This window comes from Podarcis erhardii, assembly GCF_964252035.2.
Source record: "Podarcis erhardii genome assembly, chromosome: 2".
In the NCBI taxonomy this organism is placed as follows: Eukaryota; Metazoa; Chordata; class Lepidosauria; order Squamata; family Lacertidae; genus Podarcis; species Podarcis erhardii.
The window spans coordinates 52,814,366-52,833,636 of NC_138498.1; the positions used below are offsets into that span (position 1 = coordinate 52,814,366).

Below are 19,271 nucleotides of genomic sequence, written 5' to 3' on the forward strand. Positions count from 1 at the left end.
CTGATACTCCTCCTCCTTCTGGTCGCGGACTCTTCCAGTCAGGTCGGCCAGCTCCGAAAAGTCCATCATCTTCATCTGCCAATCTTCCACTGTTGGTACTTCTTGTGTTTTCCAGTTTTTCGCTAACAAAATTCTAGCTCTGGTCGTGGCATACAAAAGTAATTTAACATCTTTCTTGGGCAATTCCAAACCTGTTATTCCAGGAAGAATGTTTTCCTTAATATTCTAGGAAATGCTGCTGTCTAACTCAGGGTCTCTGGTTTTATGTTTGTGCATTTTACTCTTTTTCTTCATTATTGGCCCATCTTCCTAATTTTTGACTTCCAAACCTGTTACTAATTCTGACAAAGATCCTTTCCAGGGAAGCAGAACCTGTCTTGGCTGCACACACCAGATATGTATCAGGATCTGCCTCACAGGCCAAATGCGACAAGTGGGTGAGGCCCCCCACCTGTCAATCACCTGATGTTACAAACAACATCAGGAGATTTGGTGCTCTGAAGTTGTGAAACTGGAACTTCAAAGCATCTAGGCAGCAAAGTGCTGCTAAAAGCAAGTTTATTTCCTTTGTTTCAGTAAAACAGCTGTTGTACTTGGGAAGTTGCACAAGGGGGCTTTGTCCAAGCTCTGCCATTATCTAATGTCATACAAATGTAGAGTAGACAGGCATGGCCTGCCCAAAACAGCCTCATGGGCCAAATAGTTGGGCTTGGTGGACCAAGAATGACCTGAGGGGCATTTATACACATTTATATGTGTAGGCACTAACAAATCTTGAATTAACAATGAGTAGAAGGCAGAAAACACACATCTGAATATATGTCTTCATTCATTTTTCCAGGGCCACCTGTATCTGGGCAGACATCAGAATTTGTGAACCAAGTTTTAGAAAAAACAGCAGAAGGAGATCCTACAGGAGGCCTTGTAGGGCTACGAATACCAACATCAAAAGTTTAGTAGACATCACTTGATCCATTCACATTGGTCAGAGCTCTGCCTGTGTCATGTACTACATTGTAAAATTATTTCTGGTCTGCATGTGAATTTAGCGTTCTATAAAACACAGTTTTCAGTTCCATCATTTTTTTCCTTTTTATAACAATGTAGTAAGATAAGTGAAAGCATGGTATAAAATGCTTACTGGCATTTTGGAGCATAAATCTTGTAGTTTTAAATCTGCTTCTGTCATAAATGTGGTGACTACATATTCATTTTTAAATTAAGTTTACCTAGGACCAGATAATATAACATGCAGGAGCAAAACAAGTTTTTTGCAAGTAAAAATCTTGCAAAATGCCAAACGTTATGGCAGGTTTATGCTCCAAGAAAAATAAAAACTTAGAATTCAGATTAAGAAGGTTTTTTTCAAGAATAATTGCTCTTTTGTTCTAAACTAAACAATAAGTTTTCTTTGCAACCATAACTTGTACATAGCACACCTGGCAATAACGCTAGTGTGCCATATAAAAAAATATAGTTTTCTGAGCTTGATACGGTATTTAAATGTCTGTGCAAGTAAGAAAATGTATACTCTTTGTGCCTTGTATTGAGGGGGAGGGTGGGTGGGGAGAAGTGTAACTATAAAATGGTAAGAAACCCTTGTGGGAGAGAAGATGTATAGATGGTCTCATGGGTTTTAATGTATTTGTTCCAGCTCTTACAAATTTTTGAATGTATATAGGAATATGTTGAAAATGTAGATATGCCACAGAGTCTATGTATTGTATAAAAGATGGCTCTAGAAAACTCATTTTCGGTACTTGGCCGGAAGAAAACAAATACTTGCACATTAATGCGATTGTTTATTTTTGTACCAAAGACAAATGCAACTGATATGGCAGATTGCCAGTTTAAGTAAAGTTTTGCACAGCTTACATGATACTGTACTGAATGTATAAAAAGAAAAAAACTTAAAAGGTCAGGGTTAGGGATCTTACTGAACTGTGAATTTTTTTCTCTTTGGGTCCAATTGTCTACGGAAGGAGCATTCATACATAACTATTATTTTGCTGTTCTTCTAGTTCACTTCATAGTAGATAAGTTGGCCATCTAGAAGTCTGTAAATCCTTTTTTTCTGCACATAGTAGAAATTTTAATATATTTGGATTTTAGTAAGCTATTGGTAAAGTAGATTTTGACTTTGGAAATTAAAAATTTAGCTTGTAGGATACTTCCACCAAACAACCAAAATAAAATTATTTTTATTGTAATGTGTATATATGTAAAGAAAAGAGCTAAAATATCTAATTCCTTAGTTGCCACTTTTCCAGTTGTTGTATTATTGTGCATGTGATGTTTCCAAGGATCAACACAGGCTTAAAAAAAAAGAAAAGAATTTATAGAATTTATATTTTTGTACAGATATTTCAACTAGCTTCTTCAAACTTCTATGTGACTTATTGTTAACTTGTAGTTTCTACGATTGGGGGGAATACAAATGCGTGTGCAGTTTGGCTCACGAGAGTCTGCTTTTAGTCAGTGTTAAAGTACCAATGAAAAGCTTTATCTCTTGACGAGAAAGTTGCTTATGTCAAGACAGGATCATTATCTGGTTTCATGGATGCCTTTCCTCCCAATTGTTTGATAGACAGGTGACTACATAACACTATTTATGAAGGATACCAAATAATTCAGATGCAGCTCCAAGTAAATACAAAAATCTCATTATCCCCCCTCCAATTCTTTACATGCACCTTACAGTGCGATTCCTTATATCTAAATGAACATTGGGAATTGCTACATTCCTGTAATAGGCAAGCAATGCATTCTTTTAAAAAAAGAAAGATTGAGGAAGCTGTAGCTCCCACTGTAGAGTTGTACTGCCCCAAAGCCTTTTTTTGCTCTTTCTGTCTGCACTGCTGCTTATTGCTATCTACCTTTTCAAAAATTGATCTAAAGTATTTGCATAATTTCAGCAGAAATTTGCATGTCATGATGGAGCTGCTCCTTTTTTTTTTTTAAGTGTCAAGCCTGCAATAGTGCTGGCATATCAGAAATGTATCCCATTTAACGCTGGTTATAGAGCTGTGTCCAAGTATTTTACATCAGCCTATTCTGATATACTGAAATAGTGTTGAGCTTCATTGAAGAATGGCGTTTAAATATGATTCATGCTAAGATTCTAACACTGGATCAGAAGAGCGTGGATAGGATAGTTACAGTGGGATACATCTGTTTTTGCAATCAGGACTTGTGCAGCAAGACAAACTGACAGTAAGATACAATACCCCTTTGTAGTAATTCAGGCTTCTCTGAGCTAATACTGCGTTTGCAGCCTTTTTTGTGCATGTCTGAAAACCAGAATATGATTTTGGTCTAGCATTGAAAAGAGACTTTGAATCTTTTTAGTGGATTCCACACCCTTGCATTTCAGTGTTTTCTATGTATTAAGTTATAGTCTAAAAGCTTTGAAATAGTTGAGCTTTTTAATGGTGACACTTTATTTTGTATCTATTTATATATGTATGTATATCTTAGACAAGCACTTTGTTTAAAAAAGAAAAAAAAAGATATTGCATTTTATATGATTCCTGCCATTTGCTGCTAACTCTGGGCTGGTCAGAATGCTGCAGCGATACTTGATCTAAATAAAACCTGGCAGTAAAATGTAGAGTAAAGTTAAGACCTTTGCTGGTTTAACCTTTATTGTAAAGATGACATAGGCAAGCTGTGCAGCTTTACATTTTAACCAGGGGACTCTGTGGCATTTAAAACAGTCTAGAAAATGGTTGTACTTTTAATGCCAGTAACAATCTGCTTCCTCTAGTGTCATTTAATATACGTTTAGTGTATACTTATCACAAAGATTTTAAAAAAACCAAATGTTCATGTTTTGTTTTGGGAAATTGTGGCATGCATTTTTGGATGATTATCTTTAGAGGAGCTCTCTAAAGGTTTTCAGTGTTCATACACAGTATGTGGATCTTATTGAAGTCTTTGGTCACTTTACAAGTGTAGGCATTGTGAATATTCTCATGTCATCCAAAAGCAATTATACACTTTATTTTTTAAAAGGAGTTCCGAACTCTCTTTCATACACTGGATACTTTAGAGTTTGTTTCCATATTAAAACATGCTCTTGCTAAAAAATTGTCAGTCTGAAACTGAGTGCCACACTTCTATTTTTGAATGGATATGAACTACTTACTCTGTACCATGTATGGTTCTTGTCCTTTACCCATTTTCTCCATTGACAGATTATGATGTGGCTTTATATTGTGCCTTACTTGTATATTAGAACCAAGTTTATTTTTCATTCCCCAGGACTCCTTAAACCCTTGAACCCTTTTGGAAGCAAACTACAATAAAAGCATCATGAAGGAACTTCAAACAGATTTGCTTAGTTGTATTGATTAGTTTGTACTGGCATAGGGTGACCAATTTTTCAGTGGTCTTGGAAGATAGGATTTTTTATAGTAATTCCACTACATCTCTTTACAAAAGCTTCTCTGCCTTTTCTTGAATTTATCAAGCACACCTTGATATTTAACTTTCTGGGGCTCATAAGTACTAGTCTTCTGGCTAGTCAAGGACTGGCTCTTTCCACTCAGCTCTGGCATCAATGCAAACAGTGACACTGTTGTAGGAATTGGGCACAGAGATATACTAAGTCCACTAGTTTGGTCAGTAATTTATTTTTAAATGTAGACTGAAGTGCAGTGGAAAAGAGCAAAAATGATTTCTAACGCAGATTAAAGGTCTCTTGAATAATCTTAAAGCAACAGACATTTCTCAAATACCGTACTGTCAGTGTGGGTTTCACATAAGTCTATACCATTTTTCTGATGTTTGCCTTCATTAATAAATCTGCTTGTTTATTCACAAATGTCAATAATGATGTATTGTTTCTCTTATGTAAGTCTTTTTAATACAGCTAGTTTTGAAATGGTAATCACCTCCTATCTGTGTTTGATGGGTTTACTTACAAGTTGCCTTCAGCAGAAATAGCATAGCCAGTCTGTTCCTTGACTTATTTAGCAGTCTTCCTGGAATTCTGTTGAGGCACAGTCAAAATACATAACATTGAAATTCAGCCTTCCGACCTGAATTTCATACATCTAATCATGCTTTCTTATTTTTCTTTTTTAGGGTAAGGTTTAGCTGTCAAATTGTCTAGTTTAGTCTGCTATCAGATGGGAGCCTATATTTTCGCTAGCTGAAATGCTGCACAAAAGTGCAGTTTATTTTGTTTTACCTGAGGGATTATACAAAGTACATTTCAATCAGTTCCTAATCCAAAAGCTGATCCTTTCCTTTGAAAAAAAATAATGTTTAAGGGCATTACCACATTGAGAGTACAACGCTTAGTGATACTTTCCAGTGTAAATGGAATGCTTTGTCAACATTGCAGAAATGGCACTTTAGCATATACTTCCTTCACAGCATTCTAAGCTTGATTGGGTCTCATGGATACGTATTTTCAGTCTATTTAATTTCCCCCAATTGGTTTAGTGCAGTAGAAAGGTGTTTGTGCAATGTGATGCTCAGCCTTTTAAGATGTTAATGAACTTCCACAAGAGCATATTGGTCATGCATTTTTTTCTCCATAAACCGAAACACACTTTATTGGAAGTAAGCCCTATTTGTTCTGGTGAAACTTCAGTTTAGGATTGCAGACTTAATCTTTCTGGAAAGCAAGTTTAAGCCAAAGCTAGGCCTAGCTAAGAAACGAGAAGAAGAAAATAATTGTCTTGTGAGACCAGGCCAAAGCTTCTTCTAACCCATCGTTATCTTCAGAGGCTAACAAGATGCCTCATTTCCCAACAGCTTTCCATGAACTAGGGAATAATGAAACAATTCACTTTTACAGAAGTATAATGCATGAATAATTTTCACTCTCTCTTCTCCTGCCTTAAACATTCGCAACACCCTTTGGCCCATATATATGCTTAAGAATGAACAAAGTCTGCAATTCTAACCTAACTTAACTGCTAGCAGGGCCAACTCTCATTGCAATCAATGGGACTTGCTTCCAAATGAATGGGTTTAGGTTGGGGCACAAGGCTGACAGCATATGCAAACACAGCAAAGCTTTCTGAAAACAAAAACAAAAAAAGCATATTAACAACCTTGGTGATCTTATGCTTGGGATCATGTTTGTAATGCTGTTTATAATGTTCTGTAGTCCATTTCCAAGTGGAGCTCAGACAAATGTATTGAAGGTCTTGTCTCTGTTCAGAAAATTTTATCCTGTTAAAAGCATGATCTGTTTGCAATTTTTATAATGTTTAATGTTGTGTAATTTTTCTTTTTTTTAAAAAAAAAAAAAAGAGGCACAATTAAAACATTGATTTTGTTTACTCCTGTCACCCTGGGGCCCGAGCACTTCTATTCAGATACAAACTCATCAATGTATGCAACATCCTTTGTAACTGAAAATAAATTGTGAAGAGAAGTTCTGACAGTATGCTGGCTTCTGTGTTTTCTGTCTGAGGCACTTTGCTCATAGACCGCTAAGTAACATTAACTACAGCTACCACATAAGCTTTTTTACTCGTTTGAAGTAACAGAAATATCCATACTAGTAATGAAAATGTTTTATTATTTCAGTCAGCAACTGTAGGTTCCAACAGAACCCCCTCAGTTAGGAGTTCTAATCACTACATCAAGAAAAAGCCCTTTGGAATTATGACTTAACAAGAAGATAAAATTAAATATAGTCTAGCCTATTTGCCATTATCTGCTCAAGAACTGCTGTTTCATCCTTCCCAGCCTCAAAGCTTTAGATCCATATAGCTGCTCTTTGCTGCCCAGTTGCATTTGCTGCCACAGGGGGAGAGCCGTACATCTCCCCAGCAGAGCCATTCTTAGAGCAGACTGGCTGTGGAAAAACATATGGGGTTTTGAATTAGCCACAATTAAATTAACTCACCATTACGTCCAGTCATGGCCGACTCTGGGGTTGTGGCGCTCATCTCGCTTTATTGGCCGAGGGAGCCGGCGTACAGCTTCCGGGTCATGTGGCCAGCATGACTAAGCCGCTTCTGGTGAACCAGAGCAGTGCACGGAAATGCCGTTTACCTTCCCGCCAGAGTGGTACCTACTTATCTACTTGCACTCTGACGTGCTTTCGAACTGCTAGGTTGGCAGAACCAGGGACCGAGCAACGGGAGCTCACCCCGTCATGGGGATTCGAACCGCCGACCTTCTGATTGGCAAGTCCTAGGCTCTGTGGTTTAACCCACAGCGCCACCCGCGTCCTTTTGATAGCCTTAGCTCCATTAATTTGTCCAAACCCTTTAAAAAGTCATCCAAGGTGGCGGCAAAAATGAAAAGATCATAAACTTTTACACCTCGGCACCTTCTGCAACTGTCTGTGAGGGTAGGCCAGTCATGCTGGAGGTTATAAAGTAGGCTGCCACTTATACCCATATGCTCCCTTTAATCCCCAATGAGTATGTTTTGCAGTGAACAGAGGCAAATACAAAGGGAAGCAAAGATAGCACCCAGAGTCCAAAGTAGCCTGCTTTTCTATACCAAACCCCACTCACACATAACATGAACCAAGTGACTAGGCATGGAGAAAGGTTGAAATAACCCTAGAGTTTTGACACAAATTCACCCAACGCCCCAGCAGCCAAATTTGATGGTGTTTATTACAGAATAGAAAATGAAGCAAGAGGACAAACGGAAGAGGAAGAATGTTGCTTCAAGAAAATAACAAAGCTAACCTTTTCATTCAAGTCTACCCTAATGCAGCTACTTAGAAACAAGTTTCTGAGCTCATGTGTCAGCATATAGATAGTCAGCTGAGGGACAAAGGACTCTTCAGCAACAGTCACCTTTTAAAGAGTTTCTGGCTCACATAGGTCGTTAACCGGACCGGTGGCTGGGACCAGCCGTTCACGTCTGACTGGCTGACGGAGGACACCTTTTGCAAGCCGGAGAAATCTCCATCTCCCTTTAATGTGTAGAATGGGAGATGTGACCTTCCCGCTAATGCAGAAGGAAGACAAGAGATTCACAAAATAACCTCACCTTCCTCTCCCCCCCCCCCAAATGACTCCCAAATCTGCTCTGAAGGACTGCAGGAGCAGAGAGAGGGAAGGTGCAGTTATCTTGCCCGAGACTGAAGTCTGTGCTACCCACACCTGGACTCTGTTGGATACTATCATTGGCCTCGGTTCATGGCTTGCATCACAACAAACCACAATCCCTGGACTGAACATAACTCTTAAGGCAAGATTCCAGTTACAGATAGGTAGCCGTGTTGGTCTGCCATAGTCAAAACAAAACAAATTCCTTCCAGTAGCACCTTAAAGACCAACTAAGTCAGTTCTTGGTATGAGCTTTCGTGTGCATGCACACTTCTTCAGATACACTGAAGAAGGATACACTGTGTATCTGAAGAAGTGTGCATGTACACGAAAGCTCATACCAAGAACTGACTTAGTTGGTCTTTAAGGTGCTACTGGAAGGAATTTCTTAAGGCAAGAATCATGGTTTAGGGGTGAGGAGGGAAGCTGCAGTTATCTGGGCATTCATGGTTAACTATGCCTTTTAAACGAAGATATGTGAACACACCCAAAGCAGGTTACATACAATTTAGGAATAGTCAATCTGTAAAGTACAATAAAAATGATCGGGGGCGGGGGAGAACGTGAACACACATAAAAGCCCGTACTAAGTAAAACGGTTTCCCGCTAAAAAGCCCGTACTAAGTAAAAACAAGTCCCGCTAAAAAGTCACCAGATTCTGTGCCAAATTAAGGCTCCCTGGGGAGATCATTCCAAGGGCATGTGCCATAGCAATATAGGGTTGAATCCAGAGTTAGTCGTGCACTGAGCAGACCCTTTGAAACCCATGTGAGTTAATTTAATTGTGGCTAATTCAAAACCCCATTTGTTTTTCCACAGCCAGTCTGCTCTAAGAATGGCTCTGCTGGGGAGATGTACGGCTCTCCCCCTGTGGCAGCAAATGCAACCGGGCAGCAAAGAGCAAGACGAGTCTTGCAGCGCCTAAAAGACTAACGAATGCAGACTGGGGGTGGCCGCCCGGAGTGAGGGGGGGGGGTTGCTCTCCTCAAAGGGAGGAGCCTCCTCCGCCGCCTTCCTTCTGCCGCCGGTTTGTTTTCTTCCTGCTTGTTGGCACCGCCTACCGGGGCGGGGCGGAGAGGCCGCGTTTCGAAATTCTGCTCTTGTCCCCTTTGCGCTCGCCGTAGTTCCTCCCAAGATGGCGGCCGCCGGTGACGTGCCGGTTCGAGTTTGCAACCAAGAGATCGTGAAATTCGACCTGGAGATTAAGGCGGCGGTGCAGGTACAGCAGGCCTCGGTCAATACATCGCGGGCGACGGGTAGCTACGCGCTTATCTTCAGAGACGCACTTCCGTCTTTTGTTACGCCGGGGTGGGTGGGGCTTCGTGGTCACGCCCCCTCTGGGCAGCCAGGTTCCCTTAGCGCCGCCCTCTCCGCCTGCGTCCTAGCGTAGTCACGTGGCACCTGAAGGCCAACGCAGTTGCAACGATGCCCGCTGTGGGGCGCTGGCGTGCACTTCTCAGGATGCACACAAATGCCAGTTCAGGGTGACATTCCACGCAATTGATGATCCACACAAATTTCCACGTGCCACAGTAGATGCAGTTAAGTCTTTAAGGCGCCGCATGATTGTGTTGTTGGTGGTGCGATGGCAGTTCTTCCTCACAGCTTTTTGGCTGCAGAGGTGTCAGGCTCAGACCCTGGAGAGGTGCCTCCTCAGCCTTTGAAAGTTTCCAGGATAGGGAAAGTTCCTGCAACTTCTCCCAGCTTCAGCTCTGTGTTGGAAAAAAATCTGCTCACAGTGTGATATTCTCTCTTATGTGCCATGTTTGGAGGCGGCACTGGGAGCTGGGGTGTCTGATGGTGGGAGGGCCTCGTGCAATGTTGCTATGTGAGAAACCTTTGGTAGGGATAAGACCTTTGAGAATTTCATCACACTGTAGATAACTAATTCTTCTTTGCCTCCTGCTCTTTCCCACGGTTGGCAGGCAACAACGCAATGATGTTGCCGTAGATTTCCAGGGCAACCAGCTTCTTAATGATCTGAAAAACATATTTAGTACCCATCAGGGGGTACCCACTGGCATGGTTACAACTTCATGCGGGCAACTTGGGCATCAGTTTTGCATGCAAGCAGTTTGATTAGGTTCTCTATACAGTAATGTGATGAAACAAACATGCCCTCTGCTCCTTCCTTCCCTTCCCCTTCAGTTCAGTTCTCACAATGCCAGGCTTCCCTAGCTTCCAAAAATAGGCTCAGAGGGGGCCACTTTATATGCTAGTAAATTTATAAAGAGAAGGCACATCCAAGTAGGATTTAGAGCTGTAAATGTTAACCGTTGCATGCATTTACTGTTGTGTGCTCACACATGGCGAAGCCATGGATAGGTGTACCTGCACAGTGAGTGTGCATCCTTGTAAATAATTGATTTATATGTAGGATTGTCATGTAACTATCTTTGCATGAAGCACATCAGCTACTGTGTAACTTTTTGTAGCAGTTGGGGCAGCCTTTAGGACTAAATTCACATTGCTTGCAGATAATATGGATGATATTTCTGTGTCAATTTGCAGCCTATTGGTGGTTGCAATTTCAACATTTAAAATAAACATTTTGTTTTCTTAAAAAGGTTACACTTTATATTTAAAACAATCAAGCTGGCAATTGAACAAACAGCCAGAGAGAACATCAGTGTAACAATGTGGTTTATTCTATACACTGCTTGTTATTTCCTTTAGGACATTCGGGATTGTATGGGACCTGTAAGTACACTTACAGAACTGAATGCCAAAGTAAAGGAAAAGTTTCAGCATTTACGGCTGAGAATACAGGTGAGGACTAAATAGATTTTAGGGTGGGGGGTGGAGAGTTGCTAAATCCTAGAATCGTACAGTTGGAAGGGACCACGAGGATCATCTAGTCCAACCCCCTGCAATGTAGGAATCTCTTGCCTAATGTGGGGCTCGGACCCATAACCTAGAAATTAAGAGTCTCATGTTCTGCTGACTGAGCCACAAATAAGCTCCCTTTTCTGTTACAGCAAAACTGATTGTTGAAAATAGCATGTCACTAAGCATAACAGCTTTTTAGAAACCTGATTCCCATTTCTGTCACTCATAAGCAAAATGTGACCTTAGCAGCCCCAAAGACCCAGCTATCTTTTTGCTGAAAAGGATGTGCTAAAAGAATAATTGTGTATAATTCGATTAGGAAAGAAATACCCAAAAGAACAGCTAGACTTTATTACCAAGTAGGAACAACATTGTAATGAATTATGTTGTTGCTTGTATTAAAATTGAATAAAAATAATATTAAAAATGATAATATGCACTTGCTGTTCACGGCTTTAGGAGCTTGAGCAGATGGCGAAGGAGCAAGATAGAGAATCAGAAAAGCAAGCATTGCTCCAAGAAGTAGAGAACCATAAGAAGCAAATGCTCAGGTCAGTAGAACCCTAAATATTGTTTACCACTGGGCTGTATCCAATGCTGTGTCCATGTGCAAGCAAAATGGACTTTCACTTGCACAACAAGACCACCTTCCTTTCCTCCTTCCTGCAGCCCTCATAATCTACTCCTGAGAGTTGGGGGACCCCTGGAGCAGATTTTGGGGGCATGTGGGGGCCTGCAGGGGAGGAGACAAGGAGGGTAAAGTCCTGTTGTGTGAGCAGGAGTCTGATTGTGCAACATAGGGTTCTTCCCAATAAGTGCTTAGGCTGAGATCTTGTAGCCCCTTCCTCCCAACACTCAATTGGTGTCAACATTGACAAACCTAGAGCTCCGACACGTTTGGTATAGATAACACTTGTGTGCAACAGTGACAGCATGGAGGGTGTCTAGGTTAGACTCCCAGCACTGTACTGGCTATACGTCTACTCAGAAGTAAGTCCCATTGAGTTCAATGATAGCTGCATAATTGAGGGCATCCATCCAATACTGTGAGTGTCCTTAGCAACCTTCCAGAGAATAGGATGGACTGTTATTAATTTCTTTGGACATCCAGACCTTTTCATTGTTGAACAGACAGTAGAGCCAGGAACAGCATTCTCATAGTGTTCAGATAAAGAGTGGAACATAAAAAGGTGAGGAAAATGCAAGATGCAGCTGTTAATAGTGTTGATATTGCATGCCCGTTAAGGATCGTTGTTAATTATGTCAAATAATAATGGAGTGTTACATTTTTAATGTATGCAGTTATCTTTGTTGCTTTGCTCTTGATACAGACAGGGGTGTTTCTATCACCATTGTGCTAAATCTCACTATATTAATAATTTCAGCAATCAGACAGCCTGGAGGAAGGCAAATCTAGCTTGTAAAATTGCCATTGACAATGCAGAGAAAGATGAACTGCTTCGAGGTGGAGATCCTTTACGACAAAGGTACACAGTCTTTTTATAACTGTGGAATTCGGCTGCCAGGTGTTATGTGGTGGGACTTCCTAAGCCTTTTGTGTCAAGCTCTGCTTTAGGAGGTCACTATTTGCAGTCTTGTGCCCACCTTCCTAGGAGTAGAATCATAGACTTGTAGAGTTGGAAAGAACCACGAGGATCATCTAGTTCAACCCCCTGCAAAGGCAGGAATTTTCCACCCAACACGCAGCTTGAATCTGTGACCCTGTGTCATGCTCTGCTGACTGACCAGGCCCCGTTTAACTTACTGGCTTCTGAATAGGATTGCACAGTAAGGAGCAAACAGAATCTCAGATCATTAAAATGGTTGCTTGCCATTGTGCCAAGTTAGATGTATTGATCTTTGATTACATTTTAATTTTACCCCTGTACTTCTGCCAGATGGCTATTTTGGACGAAATGTTTAAAGATTAACCTAAACCTTGTATGAATAATTTGCCTGATTTCTAATTTAAGACTCATTTTGAAACAGAACGTTAAAGACGTATGCTTGCATTTGTATGTGTATCTGAATGCTTGGCTGATATCTTCCAGCTCTATGGTTCCCATCACTTTTGAAGCATTTTGAGTAATCGGGAATATAATTTTGTTTTTATATTAAGTTTGGTTCCCACCCCCTTCTTTTCTTTTAGAAAAACTACAAAGGAAAGTTTGGCAGAGGGGGCCAGTAACATCACAGAGAACCTGATGGGTATTAGCAGGATGATGTCTCAGCAGGTACGGCAAAGTGAGGAGACGATGCAGACCTTAGGTAAGTAAATGACCACAGTGTGCAGTTTTGGTCGTTGTTGTTAATAATAATAATAATAATAATAATAATAATAATAATAATAATAGTTGATTGACTCATCAAAGCAACTTACAACACAGCATAAACACTTACATTTACAGCAAGCCAACCAATAAAAATTTAGAAACCTTCCACATACAGGAATATATTACTGAAAAGGCCTGTTCTCATGTTAAACTCCCTTTAGTTATTAAATTTCTATACTGCCCTTCATCTGAAGATCACAGGATGGTTTACAATATAAAAACACAAAATTGCATACCTTCCCTCTCTCCCGCTCCCCCACTTCATTTTCTCTCGCTTGCTGCCTCCTACAGCTAAATATTTAATCCTATGCCGGGAAGCACAGAATTGCAGTGAAATGGCAAAGGAGGAACAACATGATTGATTCCCTCCTCCAGTAGCTCTCTTGGCTACTTCACTAGCTATGGAAAAAGAAACGCTCCTTTCTCCCTAACCAGCATGTTGATATTATAGTATAATATGTCATATCATGTCATATCATATCATCATATCATATAATACATCAGGGTACCATGTATCAAATCCAGACCTCTACAGCATGGACTCTGAAGAACATGCATGTGTTTCAAATGGGGCTTTTCTTTTTAAAGTGCACCAATAGTTAACTCCCACCCACATTAACTTCTTTCACTCAGCTCAAGCAATGTCTTAAAGCATTTCTAAAAGAGTTTTGGGCTTTGCGTTAGAAAGACAGAGTTTGGCCTGACAGTTTTCAGCCCTCAAAACTGTATATCAAATCTGTTAAAATTTGTGGGTCATTTGGAAAGTGGACCAGCTGGACCTTCTGCCTTTTCTTTGCTGGGAGAAACAGAAGGGATGGATTCAATAAACGCAGTGTCCGCCTCTTCTCTTCCTTCTCCCTCCAGGGCTGATGGTTGTCTGCAGCTCCTCAGTGTATGCTTCCTCTCTCACTAAGTGACAGTCTTGGCAGTGAGACTGTCCTCTGTTAAAGAGTCCATCCTGTTTGGTTGAGGTATAGCTAGCAAAGGTCACTCGTCTTGAAAAAGCCAGCTGTACTTAATCTACCATTAAAATGTTGCCACGATGGAAAAATAAAGAAGTCCTTACAGCAGCAAGCAATAAATAATCTGGAGTCAGGAAGCCCACAGTTGTCACTTCCCATGATAAACAACCTCAATCTTTCATGTACCATGAGAAGGACAAAACTTTTCTCTTTGGTTGGAAAATAAAGTGGCAAAGAAACATATTTGGTTCTGATAAAGTTTCATTCTCAAGCAAAATGTATTTGCAAACTGAAATGCCCTTTTGGGGGCCACCTATGTAGGAATATACTGGTTCCTTAGCTGCTTGCTTCTAAACATTTTGCCATTAGTGTGTGTTTTAATTTACCTCCCATAATGGAAACTGAAGCCCTGCACAGTGGTTCATTTTAGGGCCACTTCTTGCAATATATTTTGTACTTGGTTGCAAAGCTGTGTAATTTATTATGATCAGCACACATGTTTTTAGTTTACTTGACATTTCTGCAAGAGAGAAAGACTAAAAAATGACCTTTTGCTCACTTCAGAGAAAAGGTGCTGGACATCAGAGCAACTTGTATGTATTAGGAAGTCCGTAGGTCATATTCAACTAGTGGAATATGTAGCACTAGTCCTGCTAGTGGAAGCCTGTGCAAGGACTGCTGCTAGTGCAACAGGGCTTCCCCTAACCCCAGTGTTCCCCCTGTGCCTTCCTTGAGGATTGGGAGAACCGATGAACAACCCACAAGGGGAGTGAGGAGGAGATAGTTCCATCAGGCAAGCAAAAATGTTTGCACTGATAAAGTGATCTCCTTAGTGCTGTATTAAATTTCTCCCCAAGGTATTATCATGATTGATTTTAAACAGCTCCTGATCCACATTCTAACCTCGTTTGGAAATGTATCAAAACAGTATCATCTTAACTCTTTTCTTTTCAGTTTCAAAATTTTCCACTCCATTCTAAATTAGCAGCTGGTGAAAACGGACATTCTGGCTTTTAAACTGCCACATTGGAAATCTCACAAAGCCTGTTATCAAGTAACATCAACATTGCAGTATCTGTCATTTTTTTTGCAGCGGATAGCACACCATTGACACTAAATCTACATTTACTCCCATTGCCAATTATGTATTTTCTACTTAGCAAGTTGGTATCATTCCATCTGGCTTCATTATGATATTTTGGACTGATTAGATTTTTCTAATTGCAACAGGGAGACTTGCTTATCACGATCAATTTCATTTATGGGTATGGGCTGGCTCTGATTTTTGTCTTCTAAGAATGGGGCTCCACAGAAAAATGCAAGGCCATTTGGACTGTGGTGGCCCTTGGATGAAGGCAAATGTTGGGCTGTATTCAGCTAACCCATTTTGCTAATGGAAGCTAGACTTCTGACACAACAGGATTTCTCCCCTCCTGCTGCATGTCTTTCCCCAAATATGCTCTGGTGGGTTGGGGAAGAAGAGGGGACATCATTCCATCAGGCAAGCAGATATGCTTGCACTAATGGAACAATCTCCTTTGTGCTGTGTTGTCTTCACCAGACTTGTCCTCAGCTTTTCTCAAATGGAAAAGTTCTACAGCCTGTTTCCATGGGGCTTTGAGCCAATGTACCTATTGCATTGTGTGTTGTACTCTGTGCTACAGGACCCAAAGTGGACTTGCATAGTATGTGTGCTTTTGATAGTGCCTTTGAAACACTGGGCTGAAATGTTGCATTTTCTCTTTTCAGTCAGTTCTTCACGAACCATTCTGGATGCCAATGAGGAATTCAAATCCATGTCCGGGACAATACAGCTGGGACGGAAGCTCATTACCAAGTACAACCGCAGGGAGCTGACAGATAAACTGCTCATCTTTCTCGCCCTTGCCTTGTTTTTGGCCACCGTGCTTTACATCCTGAAGAAGAGACTGTTCCCCTTTTTGTAAAATTCTCAGATGAGGAGAGGAAGCATGACTGAGGAAGGATGAATGAAGGCTTTCTCACAAAGACCTGACACTCTTCTAATCAAGAGAACATTCACAAATGTTCATAAACAGAACATATTAGCAGTCTGTGAAGATTTAGACTTGCTTATGTAAGCTAAATGAGCTGCAGGTTAGGGCAAGGAACAATAAGAATATGACCTGTTTCTCTGAGAATGGCAGGTGTCAGTTCTGAACTGGATGGTGGAAGACATATTAAGCCTCTCTCTTGTCTTTGGCTTGGAATGTGTATTCCACTTCCTTCCTCCAGAGATCTGTTCCTGAGAGGAGGGGGACGGTATTACTGAAAATACATTTAGATACATTCCTTTAATAAAGTGTATTTGAATACAGATAGAGCAGGGAGTCCTGATTTTTTAAATAAAAAATGCCTTATGAACTGGAGGAGAAAACTTCACCCTTTAAGTTACAAAAATGACTTTTACTTCAGTTGTTTCCACAGATGAAAGAAGCAACGAGGCTATTTCTAAAATCTCTCCATAACTGGCATTATTGTAAATGTACTGTATCTTCCTTTGTCCATCTGTTTATCTTAAGGGTGCAGCTCAGGTCAGTCCATTTGATTCATTCCAAGATTTGCTTTGGATAGAGATGTAAATTGCTTGGCATATCAGCTCCTGAAACTTCCCTGTCCTTTTCCTGTTTCCTCGTCAGTTTAAAAGGCATTGAGATATCTTGCAGGATTACAAGTTGGTGGCATCATCCATCCCTTTTTGTGGCCACAGCTGCACCATTGCAGGCCTGTGAGCATGGAAGGAAATCCCTGTAAGACACTATAGAGCCCCTCCTCCTTCCCTGTCGTCTCTCAACAGGGTGCATACTGGCCTAAGCACATGGGGTTGTATTCAGTGTCAGGCCAGCAGCATTCCACTGATGCGACAGAACTTCCATGTTCTCTCCTCCCCCTGCGCAGCCTCTAAATTTGTTCTGGATGGTCCCCCAACCCTCCAGACTTGGTCTTGTGGTGAGCGGCTGGAGGGAAGAAGAGAGGAAGACGTTTGCTCCATGGAAGTCTGCTGTGCCAGTGGAAGATACTGTGCAGCGTCAGATACTGTCCACAGCCATGACACACAGATAGTCATTAGCTGAGCCCAAAGCTATGGATGCAGGCTATGTTAGCACGGCATGAGTTGCTTGCTTCCTGGGATCTGGTCTACGCTGGGCCACTGGCTGCTACGAGCAGCGTCTTTCAGGTAATGGCTGAACATGTTGCCATGCACCCCAAACAATGTGCATCCAGCTAAGTTGCTGAGTAGAGAAGGATCTCAGCTGTTAACTGTTCTGCACATATGCACAGCTCTGCACCCATGATAGATTTATTTGTTTCTTATTATATTATTATTAGCCTGCCCTTCCTCTCGAAGGAGACTGGGGCAGCAAGCACCAAAAAGTTAATACTAAGTACAAATAAAATTAAATTTAAAATGTTTTAAACATTTTTAAAAGACTCTGCATTGCACTGCATAATTTAGGTTGGCAACGTGGAAGCAACCTAGAAAAAAGTTTTCAACCATTAATAGTTTTTGTCCAAAAGTGTTTGACACTGCTGATGCAATTCCAACATTGTGTTGTTGCTCAGCAAACAATGTGGATAATTTTTCTTTATGAATGCCATTCTTTGGGGGGTTTTCGAATATGGATTTGATCAAAAGATGAAAGCAGACATGCATATCTTCATTATCAGCACTACTGCATGGTAGTGTAATGTATTTATTAAAATCACAAATTATAAAAGCAAACCCCCTCTCCTTTTCTCTTTTTTCTAGTATCGTAAAGGTAAAGGGACCCCTGACCATTAGGTCCAGTCGTGCATGACTCTGGGGTTGCGGTGCTCATCTCACTTTATTGGCCGAGGGAGCCGGCGTAAAGTTTCTGGGTCATGTGGCCAGCATGACTAAGCTGCTTCTGGCGAACTAGAGCAGCGCACGAAAACGTCGTTTACCTTCCGGCAGAGCAGTACCTATTTATCTATTTGCACTTTGACGTGCTTTCAAACTGCTAGGTTGGCAGGAGCATGGACTGAGCAATGGGAGCTCACCCCATCGCAGGGATTTGAACCACCGACCTTCTGATCGGCAAGTCCGAGGCTCTGTGGTTTAGCTTTGAGTGTATTTTCAAATATTTTTCTTTATCTATTTGTAGCTGAATAACTTCCTTCTTTCCTTCCTTCCTTTCATAAAACTTCCAGCGCTATTTCATCTTGTGCTAGTGTAAATGCCTCTGATGAAGAGATGCCCAAGAAATCAATGGCTGAAATGCCTGCCCAGCCTGTTTCAGTGTCTTGGCTGTGTGGTCCATCTCAGAACCTTTTCTCTTCATTCTCATGGGACATTTGGTACCCCAAATCCTGTAAGTTCTGACCTTTGCACAAGTATTCTCTGTCCACCATAGCATCTGATGCTTAACCTCAGATGGAACCCATATTGTAGATGTCCAAAAGGGGTAGCTATTGTTTAAGGTTGAAAGGCTCATTGCAGTGTATGCTGCTTGTAGTATGCATGAAAATACAGCAGAATTGGAAGGCTGTGGAAACTTAACCCTATTTGAAGGGGGTCGTTTGTGTTTGGCATCCAGCCCATGTTGAAAAGTAAACAAGGTAGGCTAGGGAGTGGGAAAATACAAGAAGGAGACTTTAGGGAGGCATGGTTCCTATTTGTCATTTTACGCTAACTTGCAATTTAGCTGCTGATTTGTATGCTGTCTTCACATAATACAATGCAACTGTTGTCATTAGAGGCAACGTGGACCCCTGCAGTCTGTAATAAGTTTCAATGTAATTTTGTTGTGCTAATTTTTCAATGGAAGTAAAAGCAAAACAAAAAATCTCTGCACAATTTTGCAAAAAAAAAAAAAAAAAGAGAGTATATGATTCATTTATTTTTTAGCAACTTAGTTAAACAATCACTTAAAACAATTTGTCTAACAATTAGCTGTTATACCAAACCTACCCAGGGTGGCATGTAGCCACTGTTGTGGAGGTCTGATCATCGTACAACTATCATGCAGGAAATACGGGCTTGCCCATAGGCAGTTGCTTATACTGAACCAAGGCTGGCAACCACTTGCCATAAATGGCTGTGGCGAAAGCTGTTGCTTAGATCACCCACC

The 19,271-nt window shown here is 41.0% G+C and overlaps 2 protein-coding genes across 2 annotated transcripts in view; both read left to right on the plus strand.

Annotated features, from left to right (window-relative positions):
* The window catches only part of CREBRF (CREB3 regulatory factor), a 28,248-nt gene extending 26,699 nt beyond the window's left edge, over window positions 1-1,549 (plus strand). Inside the window, exon 9 of the mRNA XM_081852116.1 lies at window positions 842-1,549. Within this exon, the coding sequence (XP_081708242.1) occupies window positions 842-957 (116 nt within the window). The 3' untranslated portion in view covers window positions 958-1,549. The remainder of the gene's footprint in view (window positions 1-841) is intronic.
* A 7,498-nt stretch (window positions 1,550-9,047) lies between these two features.
* Window positions 9,048-16,495, plus strand: BNIP1 (BCL2 interacting protein 1). The gene is made up of 6 exons (XM_081850530.1): window positions 9,048-9,255; window positions 10,713-10,805; window positions 11,325-11,416; window positions 12,251-12,352; window positions 13,015-13,133; window positions 15,910-16,495. The coding sequence occupies exons 1-6, from the start codon at window positions 9,172-9,174 to the stop codon at window positions 16,104-16,106; spliced, it is 687 nt and encodes a 228-aa protein (XP_081706656.1). The 5' UTR covers window positions 9,048-9,171; the 3' UTR covers window positions 16,107-16,495.
* The last annotated feature ends 2,776 nt before the right edge of the window (window positions 16,496-19,271 follow it).